Raw genomic sequence first — 21,519 nt, forward strand, 5'->3', positions numbered from 1 at the left:
TGCAATCTACATGCTCACCTCTTTTGTGAGTAATTTTATGATTTCAACATAATTTTTCTTTAAATACTTTTTAAACATAAACTAAAAAGCATAGAAAGTGTTTAAGAGAAATTTTAAACTTTGCTGGTACCCTTTTAAACTTTGCTGGTAGCATGTGTGTTCATTCCTATCTTCAAAAATATCTCAAGACCAGTGAATTTGCTAAGTCAAAAAGATTTTTATTGGTGTTATGAATGCAACTACTCTTTTTCATTACACATTTGCCTTTAATGTCCAATACCAACCACAAGAAACAGGACTGAACTACAGTTGCAGCATTTTGCTTTGTATTGAGTCTGGCTGAGATGGAGTTAATTTTCCCCACAGTAGCCCTTACAGCGCTGAACTTTGCTTTGGTGTCTAGAAAGGTACTGATACATCAGTGTTTTGGATACATCTGAATAGCCCTGGCACTGTCTCAGTGCTGTCTCTCAAGATTTCACCCCCCACCACTGCCACCAAGGGGCTGGCCAAGATCCTGGGTGGAGGGACGCAAAAAATGGCAAAAAATGTCATCCCAAATTAACCAAAGAGATATTCCATACCTCAGCCACAGAACCTAAGAAATGGAAGAGGAAGGGAGCCATGCATTCGTTATTTACAATATATGCCTTTGGGAGCAATCACCATGCATTCTGAAGCTCTGCTTCCCAGAAAGTGGCAGAACATTGCTTGCTCATGCATATGCAAACTTATGCTTTTGCTGTAGTAAACTGCCTTATCTATGAACTGCTTTCCATCTTATTTTCTCTCCCCATCCAGCTGAGACAGGGAGTGGTAGAGCAGTTCAGTGGATACCTGAGAGTCCAGCCAGGGTAAATCCACTACAGGCTCACAGAAATAAGAATGCTGAATTTAATGCAGAAATGTATGCTTAGCTATTTTTTAAGATTTATAGTAAAACATTTTCCAAGGCCATTGTCTTCATTTTCCCATCATTCCCCTGTGATACAGCATATCATCACCAATTAGAATACAGTAATTTCACTAATACAAGCCGCACCAATTTGACCAAAATTTTGGTGGAAACCCGGAAGTGCGGCCAATATTCCGGGGCGGCTAATACATTAACAAAATTCTAAAAGCTGCCAACACGGAAGTGAGAGCCTGCGGCAGCCCCAAGCCAAGCTGGAGCCCGGCCGGCCCCGGCTGAGGTGGGAAAGCCTGGCAGAGGCGGGGCCAGCAGTGTGGGGGGCGGGCGGCAGAGCCTGAGCCAGCAGGGCGGGGCAGGGGGGGCGGCAGAGCCCGGGCCAGCAGGGCGGGGGAGCCCGGGAGAACTGGGGCTAGCAGTGCAGGGGAGCATGGCAGAAGCAGGAAGGCCGGCGGGTGGGGCTGCCTGGCAGCGGGGGAAGCCCAGCAGAATCGGGGCCAGCAGCGTGCGGGAGCCCGGCGGTGCGGGGGCCTGCAGTGCCGGCCAGGGCGAGGAAACGCGGCGGCAGTGCAGATGGGAGGGGGCGGCCGGCGAGCCTGGCAGCGGCGGCAGCGGCTGGCCCACCGGCAGGGCGAGTACGTGAACGCAGCGGCGACGCGGCCGGCATGCCTGCCAGCGGCGGCAGTGCCTGGCCCGCCGGCAGGGCGACTACGTTAACGCAGCGGCGACGCGGCCGGCATGCCTGCCAGCGGCGGCAGTGCCTGGCCCGCCGGCAGGGCGACTACGTAAACGCAGCGGCGGGGCGGTGCTGACGGGAGAGGGGGGCCAGTGAGCCCGGCGGCGGCTGCAGCACCACCCGGCCGGCCCCGTCAGCAACCATGAGCGGGCTGAGCCTGCCTGGCCCCGCCCCGAGCCAGTAAAGCCCGCTATGCCGCGATCCTGTTACTAATTGGCCAATTTGTGAAAGCTGCGCACGGATTCTCGCGACGAACGAAAGTGCGGCTAATATTCGGGGTGCGGCTTATCTATTGACAAAGACAGCAACATTGTCGAGGCACCGGGGGTGCGGCTTATAATCCGTGCGGCTTGTATTCGTGAAACTACTGTAAATAGCGTAAAGAAAGTCCAAGGCTCTGGTTAAGGACATTGCAATTTCTTAAAGAGATGTAGAAACACCCAATCTTAACTGCAAATATATAAATATATGTTCCCCAACTACCTGAAAAAGCATATATGCATCCTTAGCACATGGCTTCAGTGTACTGACAGATCTTCTATTACTATTGCCTTGAACTGCAGCTGGCTGGTCAACAGCATCTGTGCAAAAAAACAAAACAAAGTTTTGTGAACAAAGGAACGGTTAAAAATCAAGTACACGTTAAGTGCTCTTACAAGAACATTCTATGAGAATGGTCAGGTAAGTTCTTCTGCAACTTATCATGTCTATAGAAACAAGCATTAGATTGACTACCAAAAATCATCAATACCAAGCACTACTTTCCAATGTTCTCTTCAAAACTACTACGGCCATGTATTTCCCACTCAGTAATCTAAGGTACCTGCAACATAAATGACACCTCACCTCAAATCCCTTTAGAGTACTAACCTGAAGACCAGTTCTCAGCTTGAAAAAAACCAAAACAAACTAGGTTTTATATACTGCTGCACTGAATTGGACTGACAATGGTGAAGGACTTCATCTCTTTTAAATACAAGTAAGTGTATAAAAGACAGTTAAAATTAATGGTGTCTGTGACTTTTTTAATGACATCTATAGACATTTTACTACTTTATCTGAAAGAGAAGTCTGATATGTGCCAAAAAAGCAGGTAAATAAAAGCAAGCTGAGTAAGCAGTATGCCTACCTTTGTATCGTTCATCTTCAGCAACCACTCTCTCAAACACAACAGTAACTACCTGCCGCACTGTAGCTGCTGCAGTGTTATTTGTGATATTATCTTTTGTGAAGTGCAATCGAAAGCAAAGAACAATTGCCTGAAAGGAAAAAAAAAACCAGAAGAAATATCACCTTACAACAACACATTTCATCTTTTAGGTAAGAGTCAAAAAGGTTGATAGATTGAAGAATGCTTTCTTCTGCAGCTTGTCAAAAGGTTGTCCAAAAAAAAATAAAAATTTGAAGGACTAGAATACATTTTATGGATTACCCTAGCCAAAAAATTCTTTAGTAAACCTTCCCAAAGGCAATCAAAAAGTGGTATTAACTGAACACATTACATCGTGTCAATCAAATTGCAGTTATCATACAGAGAATACCCAGTAATCATTACACAGAACAACTTGTATGAATATTAATGTCAAAAAGACATTAGGATGTAAGGTTAATCACAGAAAGCTAAAATGTCATTCCTCTCCTAGACTGATTCATAATACTTTGACTTGACTGCTATTATTCCTAAGACGTGCATTTCAAAGAGGAAATGACCTGCATACCTTTTCCCATTGCATTTTGTTATCATCTCTAACTCATAGTTTAATACTTACCTGTTTTATAATAAATTTTGAAAATTAACATCTGTATGTGTAGTGAAACCTGTGTTTCTTGTTCTGTCCATACACTTTCAAGAACCTCAACCACACCCAGCCATAGTGCTACATGCTGCGAGCCACAAAAAATTCAGAATTTTCTTTTGCCTCTTTTTCATTCTATGATTTGTGGACTCAAATGATATTGCTACATTAGTTAAAAATCCTATGACACCTGACTGAAACACAAACAAGCAATACAAGTCTGGCTGAAGTCAATTTTCTACAATGTAATTTAGGAGAGAAACTTACTAAGCAGTTTCAGAATTCACAGATAGGTAAACAATGTTGCTTCTTCAAAGAGAAGTATCTCAAAATTTAAATTAAAATGGACTGGTTCCTCATTTTTTGTTTTAGTTGAAATATAATAACTAAAATGTTTCATGTTTAAAATTATGACTCAAAAGTTACTACCACAAGAGCAATGACTGCACTGTTTTCAAAGGAGATTTAAGTCAGGGTGGAAGGCAGTTTCTTTTAACATTTTCTCCATTAGTGAGAGTTTACACTGTGCTATGTGTTCTGATTCCAGTACAAAAAAATACAACAAATTTAACAGATGAGGACAGGCATTAGCTCAGTGTTTTTATTTCAAGTTCCGATTAGGTCCAAAATGTATTATTGTGCAGGAATTGCACAACACATGGAAAAGGAAGCTGGAAGAAATTCTGTTCTGAGTCTAGTCATAAAGACAATAGGGGCACAATAGTATCAAGAAAGCCCCTTCCTTGTTCATTGTTTTTCACATGCTTCACATGTAAAATTTTCCCATTTTTCCTCTTGGATATTTTAAATTCTATAGTTGACACCAACAAATTCTTACCTTGGACAGCGCTTCATCATGCACAACTGTATTGGTTGTTAAAAGTACAAGAACTGTCTGGAGCAATTTAAGTTCTTCAAGACTGTTCTCCATTAATTGCCAAAGCATATTAATAATGTTTCCTGCTGCAGCCTACAAAGCAATAATTTTTTGTCACCTATTACAATATTCATGTACTGGCATATCACGTACATATGCAAGAATATCACTGTCATAAAGGCATATCAGAAGTAAATGTGCCTGTTTGTCTATATCATAGGACTACATTGAGAATATAAAGCCAATTTTATTGTCACAAGCTTCCCAAAGTATTTTAAAAAAGTGACAACAGAAATGTCTTAATATGCAGTACAAATTAAAGCCTGTGTTTAATGTTCTACTTGGAAATATGGAAGACACAGTAAAAATATATTTTACCCTCAGAATTCACCCATATCAGAGAGAAAACAGTGTCATTTTACACTACACAAGCACAACTGAAGGTGTATTTTAACAGCATTATTTGCATCTGTTTCCGAACACACTATACATGCAGTACATAATGTATCATGACATTCATTGCTGCAGAAAATGAACAACCATTTAACCTTGTTTTTAAAAATAAAATGTAACAAAAGCACTATAATGTTACTGCACAGAGTGTATTTTAGGGATGCACAAGGTTCATTATACATTCAGTTCCTGCAGTGTAAGAATGTGAACTAAATGAGTTGGTTTCAATTTTCATGAATTTCCTTCTAGAGGTTACTGCCTCACCTTTTTTATGGTGTAAAAGGTTTTCTTTTAAATTACTAAAAAATAACTATGAGTAAAATATTTTGTGGACTATGTTCATTATAATATAAAGAGCCTCCTAAACCAACTCATTCACCTTCTGTTTGAGGTCTGTACTTCTTACTCTGAGATAATAAAGATTGATCTTACCTCTGAAACAACTTCATGAGACATGAGCCTCTGTATGGCTGCTAGACATAATTGAGTGATCTTTGGTTCTTTTGTTCCACAACCCATCAGAAAAGGTTGAACCACTTCTGAGCTGTTCTCTTTCAATGCTTTCAAAGAGAAATATGGAAGCAGTCAATGTTTAACACTTTGAAAAATACAGTGCAAAAATTGTTAATCACACCTATTAACAAAAAGCAATCTCCAGTCTTGGAAATTTGAGATTTACATGTGGACCACAGGGAAAAGTCAAGTGAAGACAGACACTGGGCTGACACAGCTCACTTCCACATATCACCCTGGCCAAGGCTCAAATTCCAGGCAACTTCTCCCTTACACACTCAATTGACTTTCCAAATCCAAAACATCCACCTAAGAGCCCATGTGGTTAGCAAGGTGGTATAAGGTTCTGCCAACCCCAGAGCTTTTCTTGGTCTTGCACAAGAACCAGTTTCAGGCTGGTAGCACTGTCCTTCTGCTCTGCTTCACCTCAGCACCTAACACAGGAGCAACACAGTGCGGCACAGAGCAACATTCCAAAGTACAGGGCAGGAAGGGGAAGAGCAAATTGCCACTGGCAAAACAGGAGGAGAAAGAGACTGGACTGACAAGACAGGAATAGAGAGACTGGACTGTTTGTATCCTGGGTACGTTAACCCGGTTGTCAATTTGCCAAATGGTTTTAGTGACAAAGGGTAGCTTATAAAAACAAACTTTTGCCAGGAGAAAACTAGTTGCCGTATACTTCTCTCTCTCCCCTTTCTTTTTTTTTTTTTTTTTTGGCTAAGGAGAAAAAGTTTCCTAATGAATACAACATTCTACACTGGCATTTGAAACAGTTTTTCCCATAAAAGTAATTCAAGAAATCTGAGATAATTCAAAATATTAAAATATTAAAAATATTAAAGGAAAGCACGGTTCTGACTGATAAGTGGCTTTCCATTTGCAGGTATGTTTGTTGATTCATGCAAATTTCTAAGATTTTAGCTGCTCATCACCATTTCAGATACTAAACATTTCCTCACAGTTGAAAGTTCAAGGTGTATTGTTACGCTGAATGTCATACACTGTGTTTTAGTCTACGTATAGAAGAAATCTATTCATTAAAAGTTTCACATGCTTTTCAGAGGACAGTAGTTACCACAAACAAAAAAATATGTTCTCATGTAAAAATGCAAACATGATCTAGAGTACTAAGCACCACTACAACTAAATTGGAAAAAATGAAATAAGTTATAACTACAAAAATATACTTTAGTGATGTTTTCCAACTGAAACACTGACTCAGAAGTTTCTATGAAAAGGATAGGCTATCATAAATTATGGATGCCAACTTTTTATAAGATAACAGTTTTTATAGGGTGATAACAACACACCGTCCAGTTTCATCAGCCTCTTCAGAGTTGGTACAGGCTCTATGTCCAGTTGACATTTCTGAACTTCCACTAAATTCTAACCATCAAACATAAAAAAGCAAGTAAAAGATACCACAAAACATTTATCCTTAGCATGAGACTCAAGGTTGTTCTAAATGGCAAAAATGGCATGAGTTAATAAATAACAAGACAAAGAATAAATTTAGCCTTTTAGAATACTTTCTTCTGTAATCCATTAAAAGCAACAGTCTTACAAGAGAATCTATACAAGTATTTTTAATTTATGAAGCTGAAAAACTAATGTTTTGTAGGTCTGCTTTGGTACCCATCTAGTTTTATAGCAACCAGGCACACGGCTGATTCTTGGGGCTTTCCTGTTCAGAGGGTCTGCAGCTAAACTTTGATGATCTCTTCCAACTTTCCAACTCACAATATTCTGTAATCTCATGATTCTGTGACTGCATTAGCTTCAGTCTTAAAATGCACATTAAATTTATTATTGCCAGGTCTGCCTCTATTTTGCTATCAATTCATAGTAGAACATATTAAAAAAGAAATCTATCTTACTGAACCATAACAAATGAGAAGTTTTTGGAAAGTATAACTTACCTGTTCAGTTCATCAGCAAGATTGTAATTCTGATTTTTAGAAGAACTCCTAAACCATAAGTTTTTGCACATCTCAAAGCCACATGGAAATAATTTCTCAAACTTATCTCCTGTGATTTAAGGCTTTCTCCTCCTCTGGAATTTCTCAAATTCTTTAAATAAATAATAAAGCATGTACACACTGCCAAGAATGAAGACTTTGAAACAGCTCAACTTTTCCAAGAGAAAGAAAGAAGTTAGATCAATGACCTCTAAATTCTGGCAGGTTAAGCATATCCCACCAAAAATGACAAAGATTTGTAAGATTTTAATAAAGATTATAAGCCTGCATGTATAATCCTACATGAAATGCTTCAAATAAAGCATCAGATCAGCTTATTCCAAACAATCTGATACAGTTGTTCTTATCTATGTTAGTGAAATGACAGTTTACATAAAAATATTTTAAAAATCATATCCTGATTAAAATATTTATTTGTATTACTAGAACGTGTCATAGATGTTCCTAAATCATCTAGCAGTCAAAAAGCATCAATTAGATTTCACAATTACAAAATGCTACATTGCAAAATGTAGCATTTTGCAGCCTTATTATTATTAAAGTGTATATATATTCTTTTTCTTCAGAAGATTTTAAATATTTTGTAGATGACCTCTTGACACTAATTTACGTATAAGATTAGCTTACAACTAATACCTCAAAAAATACAAAAGTTCATAAAGAATTGAATCTGTTTAATGACACTATGCTTTAACAGTGGAATGTTAGGATAATGCACAGGCAAAGTACATTTTCCCAGTACAAAACTGTGGAACAGAGGAGGAAAAAGTTATTATCCTATTAGCAAAGATTAACTAATCAAAATAACTCCAAGGACCTGCTGGTTTCCCAAACCTCTTAACAGCAAATCTGTGCACGTTTTTTAAATGAAATAAATACTAAATACATTCCAGCTCAAACTTCCCAAGAGAAAATTATTTTTAAAAATTTACCAACTACGAGAAAGTGTTCCCTCAAAAAGATGAGCGCAAAGACTGCCCAACCACTACTAAATTTAATGATCTTTCCTATCTCTTCCCTTTGAAAACCAAAAACCAGAGAATTTTGCAGGATTAGAAACTAGCTTTCTAAAATACTAACTTCTTTGTGCAGTAATATGTTGACAGCTTCCCAAATGGCTAACTACTGCTTTCTGTTTTTCATTTGCGCATTTTGATATAGCTGACATTACCTGGCATACTTTTCCCACTTATGTCAGCATTCATGACAGCAGTAAAAACAAAGAAAATAAACAAAATAAAAAAGAGGCATTAAAGTGAAATACTGAGGAGTGGGTCTGTTAATTCAAATAATCCTAGAAAATGCCTCCTTAACAATAACTGATTTACATACGCCAAAACAAGATACGGTTTTGCAGCTATTCCACTGGACCTTCCAAAGAATCTAGCATTTCAAGGATTTTGACTATATCTGGGGTAGACACTCAAAAATTAATGCAGAGACATTCAAACCTGGCCAAGGGCTTTAGCAGCAGCTGGCAAGAAGACAACTTTATAAAGCTGAAGACAGTCAAGAGATACTGTTTTAAGCACTTACAAAGCTGCAGCTCACAAGATACGTCCCATCCCTGAAGACATTGGAACGTCTTAAATTGAATGACCTTATCTCAGATAAAGATGGAATTTTGCCTGCCAGTTACAAGTCCCCAAAGGCTGGACTAATACATAGATGTGGATCATTCTGCAGAACTCCACACAGAACACTCAACCACAGCAACTAAAACACTGAGAACGTAGGGTCTAAGTATTTAATGTTATTTTTCTAAGTGGATGATTACTTTTATAGAGCATCAACTGAAAACAGAGCCCTGCCTCAGCATCCTAATAGCACTAACAAGAGACAAGTAGTGTTAATAAAACTTCTATGCTACTGGATTTTTTTGCTAGGTGCCCAAAGATAAAGTATCAACAATACAGCACACACTAGAAGACATCTAGTATTATTAGCCATATCCAAGACATCATCTTAACATTTTGAACTCAGTCTTATTTTTCCTATTGCAGAGCAAATAATTACCTGCCAAAATATCTGTGTTTCGTGCAGCTATTGTTTTCACTTTTATTATTCCTGATTCAGCAGCCTGGAAGAAAAGAAAGCAAGTAGTTTAGGTGTTATATCATACATCAATACCTGCAAAGAAATAAAAATTACTGTAGATAAAAAAGTATAGTGTCAGAGCAAGAAATGTGTTTGCAGTGGTTTCTGCTAGCAGAGCTAATGAAGAAGTGAAACTTTTGGAGATGCTGGAAATGCTTTCTAGAATTCCACAGGAAGGGTTATACTCAGAATTTTTAGAAATCATTATTCTCATTGTATTACTTTTCAGTCTTATGAATGCAAAAAAAATCACTAGCAAGCATAAACACTGTTATAAAGTCTCTATACAGTTTCAAACTATGAGTATAACAATGAAACCCATCTTCCCCCGGAGTTTGACTCCCAAATATCCTATACAAATTATGCCAGGGCAATGCCACAAAGGTGACTTTCTAACAATACTCTCTGTTCTTTCCAGTATGCCATACAGTGCACAGCACCAGTTTCTCCTCTTTCCCCACAAATCTGACTTGGCAGAGCAGCAGCATCATCCTCTTCCTTGCATACTCCTTCAGCAGGGCCACATGGGTACAGTAAGGCCAGGTGACAACCAGGACTGCCCAGCCCAGCCAGGACGTCACACACGGCCCCCAGGGAACAGCAACTGTCTCTTCAATGCCCACAGACACTTCCCTGCAAAAATCACTCAAGCCTGTTCTCTAATGGAAATCAAGCCAAACTGGAAATGTAATGCTGAAGCTTTGCATTTCAAAACTGGCTTCTGAAAGCTTTGTGCACAAAACACAAAAGATATATTGTACATTGTGCCTTTCCATTTTAAAATTTTGTTAATACGCTATAAGCCTCTGAAAAGAATTAAATAAATCAAAATAAATGCAACAGGTTTTCCCAGATGACTGGCTTCCTATTGCTGGAAAATACTGTTCTGCAAATTTGAAAACACACTTCCTCTTTTATTTCAGCTTTGTATTTCTGTGCACTTTCCACACTAAGCATTTCTGTTTTTCCTCTGATACTAATATTTAAAGATGTGTTCTCTCACTACATGAAACAGACTAGAGAAGGAGAGAAGCAGTGACAGTAGAAACATGAAAACGATAGTGCATGCAATTTTACCAAGTATTAATAGTCCCTCTCCATCCGAGCATTATTCCAATAAGATTTCAGGCTAAGGTGACTGTATAAACTCACAATTAAATATTTTAATTAAGAGTTGATATATATATAATTCTCAAAACAGCTAAATGAGAAATGCAAAGCTCAGGCTTTTTTGTTTGGTTGGTTTTTAAAAAAAATTATTTCCCAAAACAATACAGGAAGACTAAACACTACCTTAAAATCCTGGAGATTTATTAAAGTTTTTCTGAACAGTTTTCTACCTTAAAAATAAGGTCAATACCCACAGCCTGATTAACAACACAACATGCTCAAGAGAGCACAATGCAACACGAACATATATATTTTGCATAACTGAAATGCAGTTCTCACTTATTTTAATTATATTAACTTAATGTGTTGAGGTTCTTGAGATTTAAGTCAAACCCTGTTCTTCAGTTAGAAAGTGTCAGCTAATTGGAGGGGTTCTTGTCACAACATATTGTTCATATTAATTAATATGAAGGATTTGTCACAGTCCAACTTCAATTATCTTTAAACTAAAACTAATCACATCTACTGGCAATTGATTTCTGTCTTGCCAGGAGTGACAAACTCATTCTGATTCAAAGAAATATTAAACCTGCTCATATTAGTGGAATTCATAAACACCATGCACACTTTGCACAAAAATTTCCCTACATAATGGCTCTCAGTTGTTTTCATGTTGGTTTTATATAAAATAGTATACTTTTTTTTTAATAAGGTAAAACAAAACAACTGCTGAATATAAGCATTCTTCTCTGTGGGATACAGAAATTTCTATGATCATCTGCATTATGCTATGGTTTCTATTCAGAATCCCACTTTAAAATGTTTACAGTTAAAAACTAATTACACCACATACATCCTACAAAAGAAAAATAAAGTACTCCATTATATATGTAAAAAACCCAACACATTAATATTATTTAAAAAACCCTCAGTTGATCACAAATAGCCAAAAAGAAAACAGGGTAACTATAAACAGTTTCTAATCTGTGCACATGAATGTAAAAGTGTGCTTGGATTGCAACAATTTAAGTGGCAAATTAAAAGATACATTCACAGCTTTTAAGTTTACAAATTTACATAAATTACTGTAGCAGTTTACAGGACACTGCCACATGAGAAAAGGACCTTATAAAACACTAATCAAGGAGAGAGACACCATTATGGTCTGTGTGTATATATGGGTACAAATATGACAATTTGCTTTCACATAAATACAAGGCACCATGTTTTCAAAGCAATCACCAATTTTAGACATAACATTACCAGCTTCCCTTAGTACCACAACTTATAGTAGTCATACGAACAAGTCAGTTCTCTATTTTAAAAAAAGCAAATACAAGTAATTCCTGAAACATAACAAAACTTAAATGTACTTAAAACCTTCAGCCAAGATTTCCAATTATCCTGCTTTAATAACTGGGAAATGCAACTGATATAACATATCTCAAACACACAGCTGCCATTTTTGAGTTTTGGTTCACATTTCTCCTGAAGCAAATGTAGCATCCAGTCTGGGAAGGTGAAATATTGACAAAGAAGAGAAGCTGACTCTCATTGATAGGATACATTCAAGTCAATCTCTTCCAGTACTTTGATTCAGTTTTAATCAAACAATCAATAATCCCACAGCAAAATTCAACAGGACCCCCTGGGCTCACACACTTGCCCCATCATCTTCCTGTTTCCTTGGAAATTACCATGTATTTGCTGACCATGTGGAAATTACCCTTCAGAGAAATCAAAGTAAGGCAAATAGAGAATTTATGTACCAAAAAAATTTAAAAATCACAACAGTGTGGTTTCAAGTAGACCAAAAAGAAGTCTGTTCATAATATCTACCTTCTGGCCTCAAAATTCCTCTCTGAACGTACAATCTGACAACACCATCCACAGGTGCCTTACACAAGAGAGACCACAATGCGGAAATGCACAGAGACTTCCAAATCCAGCTTCAGGAGTTTCTCAAATCCAAAACTCTTGCCCTCCTAATAGACTTCTCAGTCTTCACGTGAAACGGGGAAGAATTTCAGCCTTCCTATCATTACAAGTGCTGTGAGCATCTTTGGAATGTCTGGAAATTTTACTTTGTTTAGGGTCTGAAGCACTTATTGGGTAACTGAGGCAGGTAATATCTGCTCAGGAAATCAGGAAGGAAAGATTTAACATATCCTCAAGCAGAACTAACATTTACCAACATCCAGGTAACATTCACAAGGTAAATTTCTCCACTTCGTAGTCTGTGTACATATATTTAAAGATCTATAACTCATAAATAGCATATGAGGGTATTAGGATAACTGGGATATTCAATTCTACATGAATTCAGCAGGATGTAAAGGCAAGGCATGTGCACCACGAGTAGTAAGTGCATCTAGAAAAGCACCACTTCTACAAATCTGTCTTCTGGGACACTGTGGAAGCCCTTAAATCCAGTTGCAGCAGGTAATCTACATTTCCTAAAGATACCACTAGAGCTAACTCCACGATCATCATAATGTTACCTGGCAGCTCAGAAATGGGACTTGTCTCAGCAGTACAAAGAATAACATCATGGTACATGCTTGAACATTTCACTCTCAGAGGCCAACACATCTTGGACCTCTCCTGCAATGCATTCAGACAGGAAAGTAAGGGACCAGAGGGGTCAGCAGGGATGTGATTCCACAGTACATCAGGTGCTCTGCAGTAATCTCTATGGATTTGTCTTTACTCTGGGGTAAACATGAAAGAGTTACTCTTCTTTAACAGAAAAATAATTACACAGTTAACAACTTCTCCTAAGGGGAATATGACACAAAATTAGAATCTAAAGTGAGAAAAAGCAATTGTTGTCTCTGCCACAGCAATCAATTTTTTTAAAGTTTCAAACTTGGATTTTAAAAAAAGCTTTAAAAAGGATAAATATGCTGATCTTCAGAGGAATTTGTATATAACAATTAGGAACAGAAGTCAGCATTTTTTTGACTTTATTAACCAGAATATATACATTCCCATAAGGACAGTTAATGTAACTACCAAGCATGTACTAATTTCTTCTAAGGATTGATCTGACATTAAGGATATTTTTGTACGAATTTCTAAATGTGATAGCATTGTTACCAAAAGTTAATAAAACCAAGAATTTTCACTGCTAGTGCTTTTGAATGACCATTTGTGTTTTCATTGCACGTTAGAGCAAATTGCTGTCTCCAAAAACACTGAAATTGTTGTAATGTTTGCAGTCCTTACCACATAAGTTATTGATTTGTGTATTCTAAAAAGAAAAGCACTCAGGAATGATGTTTTTTATTAGTATTTACATTACATTGTTTGCCAACCTTTTATTAAGACTGGATGAGAGTAATATGTTATCTGTAGTCACTTCCATATCTATTACATGAAATAAAAAGAGCAATTACTTTCTATCCATGACTGTCTGCCTTTCCAACTGGAATACTAACCCTATATCCAACAGTTTAGGTAAGAGGTCCTTCTGTCTAAAATACAATTTCACTTCATTGTTATTCTGGCTTGCTGTGCAAAAGCACATTCTGGACCATTGCTGTACTACCAAACTATTATTTGGAAAAGAACACACAAAAAACTCCTGACTAGATCAGTTTCATGAAAGCACTCAAGTGTGCCACATTTGTGTGAAAAACCACTTTACTTGCCTTCTGTATTTTTACCTTCCTCCCCCTGAGTGCAATCCCTACTCTGACCCTTCTCTTTTATATACACTCACTTTACACAGAATTTAAACTGGCAAATGATCTGACATTGTTGTGCTGGGTTTATTACACTGAAAAAAATATCATTTTGTTCGAAAATTATCATAAATTAGGGGCAAAAAGCATTAACAGATTCTATCATATACTTTCTTCTCCAGTTGAAGATTTAAGACATTGCAGTTTAAGTTTTTTGTTTCTCAAAAACACACAACCATGTTCATTTCCAGCTTTAGTGCAGCTGTATTAGTTGCTCTCATATTTAGAGTGCTCTTTCATACTTGACAGGAGTGACTACTCCTCTGGTCCATTAATCTTCTGATATTGTCAGTTTGCAGTACCAGCAGCCAATTCAGAATGCTGAAGGTTAGCCATCACTAATGCCAGAAGAAATGCCAGAGTTATCTGAAGTGCTTCAGAGCTGCTGCCTTTGGAGTTGCCTCACTTGACATGAACATAAGATATTCAAATACAAATACCTAATATCATAAGTTTTCATTTGACAGTCAAAATATTACAGTTGGAAAAAACATCACATATAAATTATCAGATCAAATCACAATGCATAACGTAAAACAACTCATTACTGAACAGTACTAACGTAGACAGAAAAGGCAAAAAAGCTAACACCTAAAAGAGAAGAAATACAAGCCACTTAGCAACAAATTTTTCAGTTCTTCTTTTCAACAGACAGAACAAGGACATATCTCATATTTTGCATTGTATGTTATATAAATTATACGGATACCTAAATGTTATATATGGTATATAATACATTAGATACCTATGTGGTGTAAGGATATCCTGAGAGCCCGTGTCTACCATTAAGAGGTTTCTGAGTGATCCATTCAAGTACCACACAACTGATTTTAAACCACTGAAACTGAGCACTTGCACTTGAATTTTAGTTACATACTGTTGACCCAAAAATTACCATTCTATGTTAAAAATAAAGTAACATCCTGTTTCAGAGCTTTAGGAGATATACACTTGAAGTTCAAACTAGCGTTGCCTTCAGCTTGTCAATCACAACAGATGGGACCAGGCAACTTTTGAGGACTTGCCACAATTACTATATTCAATCAGCAATGTCCATTTGCCAGACACCTGATAAAGAGAAAAACAGTCGACAGTTTAGGCACTAGTTGAGAACTAGAGTCACCAAGGATTTCCAACTTGTGCTACAGGTTTTCTGTATAATCGTCAAGAATCCATGGGAGGCAGATGGGAATTAAATCAGAGATTAACAGGCACAAATTTAAATATTTAGCCTCCCCATTACAATGGAGATTGTCTTTCCTGAATGCTCCTTAATTCTTAAAGCCTCTCCTTAAGCTAATTCAGCTGATCCACTAGCAGGGGCTCAATGCAGAGGTCTGAGCTTAGGCCTCTGTATCCAAGACAACAACACGCAGACACCAGAAGACCCATGCTCTTCTGGACCAGAGGCTGGAAGCCAAGGAAGAAATATTATTGTATCTCAAGTGGCAATGCAGAACACCTAGTGTGTAAGTGACAGAGGCAATCAATCCCCTAGCTACAAGATACTCTGAATAGTTATTTGGCTCTATTGACTGTATTTCCAAGTCTGCACAATCAACGAAGTTTATACACCCAACATTAGGCACCTTAATCCTGCACTGAAAAGTGTAACTTGGAAAGCATAAAGACAGACCAATATACTGAAACTTTTAATAATTTTCTTCATCCATTAAATTGCAAGGTAGTACATGAGTAAGAAATTTGACCTGTGTGCCTTATGTCAATCACTTCAGAACATGTGACATTTCTTCTCAAAGACTAAAATGATCACATGAAACTTATGACAATGAACCCATTAAGTTTAGAACACATCTGAATAGATGTTTTCCCCTAGAAACGTAAGAATTCACTTCTAAAAACATAATTATGAAAAAACACAACTGCATAAAGGTCAATATTGAATAAAAATCACTGCAAAATTAATGGACTCCAAACATAAAGATATCAGACTCAGCAAGTGGTAAAGATCAGAAATTATAAAATAAACTAAAAGAGATATTAGGAATTACTGGTTTCAAGTTTCAAGAATGCTACAGAATAATCTCCAGTCACATGCACAGAAAACATGCTTTAGTGCAAGCTGCCTAAGTATGACAACATACTTTCTACAGAGCATTGTTTCTCTATTTCAAGACAACTTTTAAAATATTAGTTAAGTGAATACCCATTACAAAAAACCAAAATACAAAATCCTCTAGTTTTCATCCATTTAATGTTGTGAAGACCTGAAAATAAACCAGCCTGGTAAGTTCAGTGTAGGTTGAATTCCCTGTATAGCAGTATTTCCCAGTAGTATCAGAATTACTTAAATAATTTTATTCAAAAAATAAAGCAGGAAACCCAAAAACTTGGTTACTCCTACTGAAAATGGTCTATGTACAAAGTTTTCTTCTTTCCTAGGTTCATCTGGCTCATCCTCTTACCACTAAAGTAGCATGAATGCAGAGTACTCAGAAACTATTCAATGCTAGAAGTACATCAAGTGACTCAGATGCTCAAATCACAAGACAGTTCAGCATGTAATTTTCTTTCTTAGCCTTCTCCAATGTCTACTGCACTATGTTCAACAAAATTTCTGAAATATTATTACCATTACAGAACACCTAACAAATATTCACATGTCTTAACTGTTCCTTCCAGTTGCATTAGAAGTCCTAATGATCACTTCGACATTATATACTCTGTAACTGATCTGTATCTTTTTAATGTGCATTTAACATTTGCAATACATCCTCATGTTTAGTTTCACACAGCTAGCCAATGACATCAGAGGTTCTCTGAAAAGGACAAGCTTCCCAATTAATTTTTTGGCATTAAAATGTGTACAGCCTATCACTCCTAAACAAGAATGATTTAACCCAGGGGACTGAACTGTCTTATAAGTCACTAAATGCAAACAAGACTGGAATCCAAAGGAAGAAATGTAGAATAACGCTTGTCTTCACACAACACAACACAGAGCCTCTCAGAAAGGGCAAATCCTATCTCTTTCCTCAGGCCAGTCCACACCACATCTACTGTAATTAAATAATATACAGTTTGCTTTCTCCAGAAGTCAATGAAATCCTATCTTTTAAACTTTTACCTTATGAGCTTTGTAAGGCTACTTGCCTGCAAGAAGACTTGCGTATAACAGAAGAAAACATAAGATTGTAAAATTGGATTCTATTCTTTTTCCTAGATACACTAAATTACAATACAGTTTCAAAAATACGCCTATGTGCCAAAGGTGCACACAACTCACAAAGAAGCTAAGTAAAAGCAATGCTGCTCTTTCAAAGATCTGGTAAAGAAACAGCACAGTGAGGCTACCAAAAGCTTCCTTCCAAGAGACTCAAGAGCATTTCTACTGACCAAAGCATTCAAAGCTAATTCTCTGCTGCTCTTCCAGTGGAGGCAAGTTGAACAGCACTTCTTTCCTAGCCCTATTATAGCAACAATCATCCCAAAACATATAGGTACCTGCAACCCATTATGCAACTGCCAAGAAAAGGGCACACCCTGGCCCAGGCCAAGCTGATCCTGTCATGGAATGATGCAGTAGAGTCCTTGTCTGCCCCAACACTGCCTGCCTTCTCTCTTCTCCTCTTCAGGCACAGATGCGCCTGAAACTGTGCAGAGAGCTGGATAAGAGTTAATTTTAGTGGTATTTTTTTTAACTCATTTTGGTTTTACTGCTATTTAAAAGCCAAGTAAAAACCTGAGACAACAGAGGCTACACGCTTACTAGAAAGCTGCAACTGCTTGATTGGATCTGTGTAAACAACAAGGATTTACATACAACTGGAATGCAAGATGCGAGAAACTTTTGGGCATACTTATATCTCATTTTAACTCCATTATTTCTGACAATTATAAATATTTTGTCCTTGTATTTCTAAGCATTTTTTATGCGGTAGAATTATCTTACCAAATCAGATGCATTTTACTGAACAGTATTTTCATTCTGTAATACGAAACAGCAGGTAACCTATTTAGGACACTAAACCACTTTCAATTCTGTGATAAGAGAAAATTCTTACTCCAGTTTACTAAGGAGAGCACCACCAGTTTTCCACAAATGCAGCACACAATACCAAAACTCCAGTCACTAGCAGATTAAAACAGTTTATAAAGCTCTATGTGTGCAGCATGCAATTCAGTGTAGTGTTAGCAGCATTACAATACTCTCTAGTACAGAGCAAATCTCAGAGCTCACTGTATTAAAAATTACGTATTAATTATCAAGTTGTATTGTTTTCTAGGAGAAACATCAGATTACTTTAGATAACAATCAGAGGACTGATACCTGTACCAAAGACGGTTTCATCCTCTGTAATTTCAAGCTCCAAAAGACAGTGTTTTATTTACACTCCCCTGAGAGCTTCTCTCCCATCCATAGGTGCTACCTACTTTTCTAATTGGACAACAGAAATACATCATGAAAATACAAACACATTTTCAGCAATGTCATTATTTGTATGTCTGCCGGATAAACAGGTTTGGCATATCAGAGACGTAATCACAAATCACTTGCTGGTCATAGTATATAGCATTCATGCCTAGTACACTTCTGCAGTCAGTGGTGATCTGAGGAAGTATCAAACAGAAAAACATCTAGCAACAAAGAGTAATGGATTTCAAGTGTAATAGTAACTGGTATTCTCCACACCCATAAAAAAATAAGTCTGTTATGTTATTTAACCCCAAACATTGTCACCAATGTAATTTCAGACCTACAGGTTCTTTCTGCTGCTCCCATTTTTAAAGGACATAACCTAGGAAAATCCTGCTCTGGTATTATTCTTAACACAGAGCACAGACAACATATGGATACTCTGGAGCCAACAAAACATCCTGTTATTTCTCAGTTAAAAGCTCTAAGGGGAAGGAAGTTGGCCACATATTTGTGTCCCAAGTTTAACACTGGGAGTAACTCAGTAATTTCATCATTTCTTAACAGATTATTGAAGTCAGCAAAAACCATTACTGGACTTAAAACTACATGATTTTGACATAAACATGACCTACTAAGAAAATTTTACAGACTCAGAGTACTAGAAAAAATGAAATGAGAGTCCTCAAAATATTGGAGAGTTCAAGTTCCATTTTCAATAAAGGTTCATTAAGAACTTACTTCTACTTCCTAACTGAGGATAAGATCTAGATCCCACGGTTGGCTGTCCCCTTCTCTTCTGCATCCAAACCCCACCCCCACCCTCCTCCCCCAATGGAACTTCAGTAAACTTCTTCAGCTGAGACATGTATCTGCCTGTTCAAAAATTATTTAATATTGCTTTGGTCTCTCTGAACCTAAGAGATACTGCATAATTTTGTAATAACATATGCATTACAAAAGGTGTTTAGAGAGTGAAAAAACTAAAACATTTTTAATAAAACAGGCTCTGTTTTTCTGATCATACAACTGGTCTAAATCCTTACAGTACTGGTTAAAGAATTTACTCAACTTAATCATCTGAGCAACAAGCAGAACTGGGAAGTACATTACTACTTTTATCACAGCAAATCTACCAGCTACATTAACTTTGTAGAATTTTAATACTATTAACATAAAAACAAATCACACAAAATAAAACCAGAACAGACAATTCATTTTACAAGTGGCTAAAGATAACTACAAGCAAAATCTTTGAATATGTCAGACAGATTATGAGAAGCAGTTTACCTTTATCAAGTACCTATTGAATACAACAACTATGATATACATCTCATAATTACTAATTTGGGACTAGGAGTTTTTTCAATAGTTTTGTCCCAGTACAGTAAGCTTGTTAAGTGACATGAAAGTACACACATCAATTGCAATACAAACTCATAAATTACAATGCATGTGAGAGAATTCAGTTACACTGCAAGCAAAAAAGTGAGATTGTAAGTAGGGTGAATTGGTTTTTAAAAGACACTATTTAAACATGGTTTAAAAAACTAGTGCTGTTTCAAGTCAACAACAAGAATACAACATTCCTCTCATCACTCTAGTCAAATCTAATAATGATCAGACCAAAAGCATACAAATAAAATCTCTTTAGCAGTCGAGATTTGACCAAAAAGATGACACTCATTTGCTCTAAAAGTAGAACAAAAAGGGCTTCCAGAAGTGAGGAAGTAAGATCGTTTCCTGCAACTGTATCATACATCCTACTGTAGGACTGCTTACACCTCAGACTCTTTGTGAGAGCACACAACTCCCAGCAGAAAGTTCCACCAGTACTATTCCAAGAAACCCCTCCAAATCCCAGGCAACTTTGAAAAAGTGCTTTTAATGAAGAAAGCTATATAAATTGCTGTCACTTTAAAGAAAATAACACAAAAGTCGAACTTACACAAGAATATGATAAACGTGCTGAACAAGCATGAAGTACATGCAGTAGTTACTATAATATTCAGCCATGGCAAACGTAATGAAGCATTACTAAAAATACTAGCTTATGAATGACACTGCCCAACTCCTTTGTAGATCTCAAAGAAAATAAACATTAACACAGTGGGGAAACTTGTTCAGACACTAAACAAGAGTCACACAGTAATATACAGAAGGGAGTGCAAGCAGCACTCCCATCTCCCTCCAAACACACAGAGATTTCTGTTCTACTGACTGCAGCTTTTTCTTATTTACATATGACCACACACAATTACTCAGGACTGATGACAACTTTCTCTTGTTTTCCTGTGACCACACGAAATTTCTCAAACACACCATTCCTCTGAAAACTAAAATAGCACATAACATGCTCTGGTACAGTGTGTTGCTTCATGTCTTTCAAAACAAGCACAGTCATTAGCTTCAATTCAGCTGTTAAAGTGTATAATACTTTGTACAGTATTAAATGTGCTATCACTTAATTGGAACTTAAGTCATACAACACATTCAATGCCTTTCTTATGTGCTTCTGGGCGTGCATCTTAATCTGACTTAGTCTTTTAGTATTTTTCCTCCCACTACTTCACAGAAAACTTTTTTGCAAGTGGCAAACTGCTGATAGGGGAAAAGTTAAACTACTGGAAAAAAAAACCAGAAAAACATATGGTTAAAAAGTATGTTTTAAGTTAGAAAAGTAAGAAAAATTCCGATTGTTGTTCAAGTAAAGTAATCCTGCTCACCGAGATTACTGAGGTCTCAGGCTGCACAGCATAAACTCAAGTTTTCAAAAATAAAACATACAATCTTACTGGAATGAGTTTATTTAAGGCTTTTTTAAGAAAGGAGGAACAAAAAGTAACCCAAACTTCTGCGTCTCCCAAGCTTCCTCGGTTGTGGCCACACCGTTGGAAAGCCACACAACCCCAAACGACACG

General features: G+C 37.1%; 1 protein-coding gene across 5 annotated transcripts in view; it reads right to left on the reverse strand.

Annotated features, from left to right (window-relative positions):
- The window catches only part of MON2 (MON2 homolog, regulator of endosome-to-Golgi trafficking), a 66,801-nt gene that overhangs the window by 44,433 nt on the left and 849 nt on the right, over positions 1 to 21,519 (reverse strand). For 4 of the 5 annotated variants that reach the window (XM_033057401.2, XM_033057400.1, XM_033057403.2 and 1 more), the window contains exons 2-6: positions 9,284 to 9,347; positions 5,205 to 5,332; positions 4,281 to 4,412; positions 2,776 to 2,905; positions 2,130 to 2,227 (exon numbers count right to left, since the gene is read on the reverse strand). In XM_033057401.2, the coding sequence (XP_032913292.1) occupies positions 2,130 to 2,227; positions 2,776 to 2,905; positions 4,281 to 4,412; positions 5,205 to 5,332; positions 9,284 to 9,347 (552 nt within the window). Of the gene's footprint in view, positions 1 to 2,129; positions 2,228 to 2,775; positions 2,906 to 4,280; positions 4,413 to 5,204; positions 5,333 to 8,438; positions 8,447 to 9,283; positions 9,348 to 21,519 lie in introns of those variants that run through there. The other variant, XM_042779183.1, reaches the window with a different exon arrangement.

This window comes from Catharus ustulatus, chromosome 4 (assembly GCF_009819885.2).
Source record: "Catharus ustulatus isolate bCatUst1 chromosome 4, bCatUst1.pri.v2, whole genome shotgun sequence".
Taxonomy (NCBI): domain Eukaryota; kingdom Metazoa; phylum Chordata; class Aves; order Passeriformes; family Turdidae; genus Catharus; species Catharus ustulatus.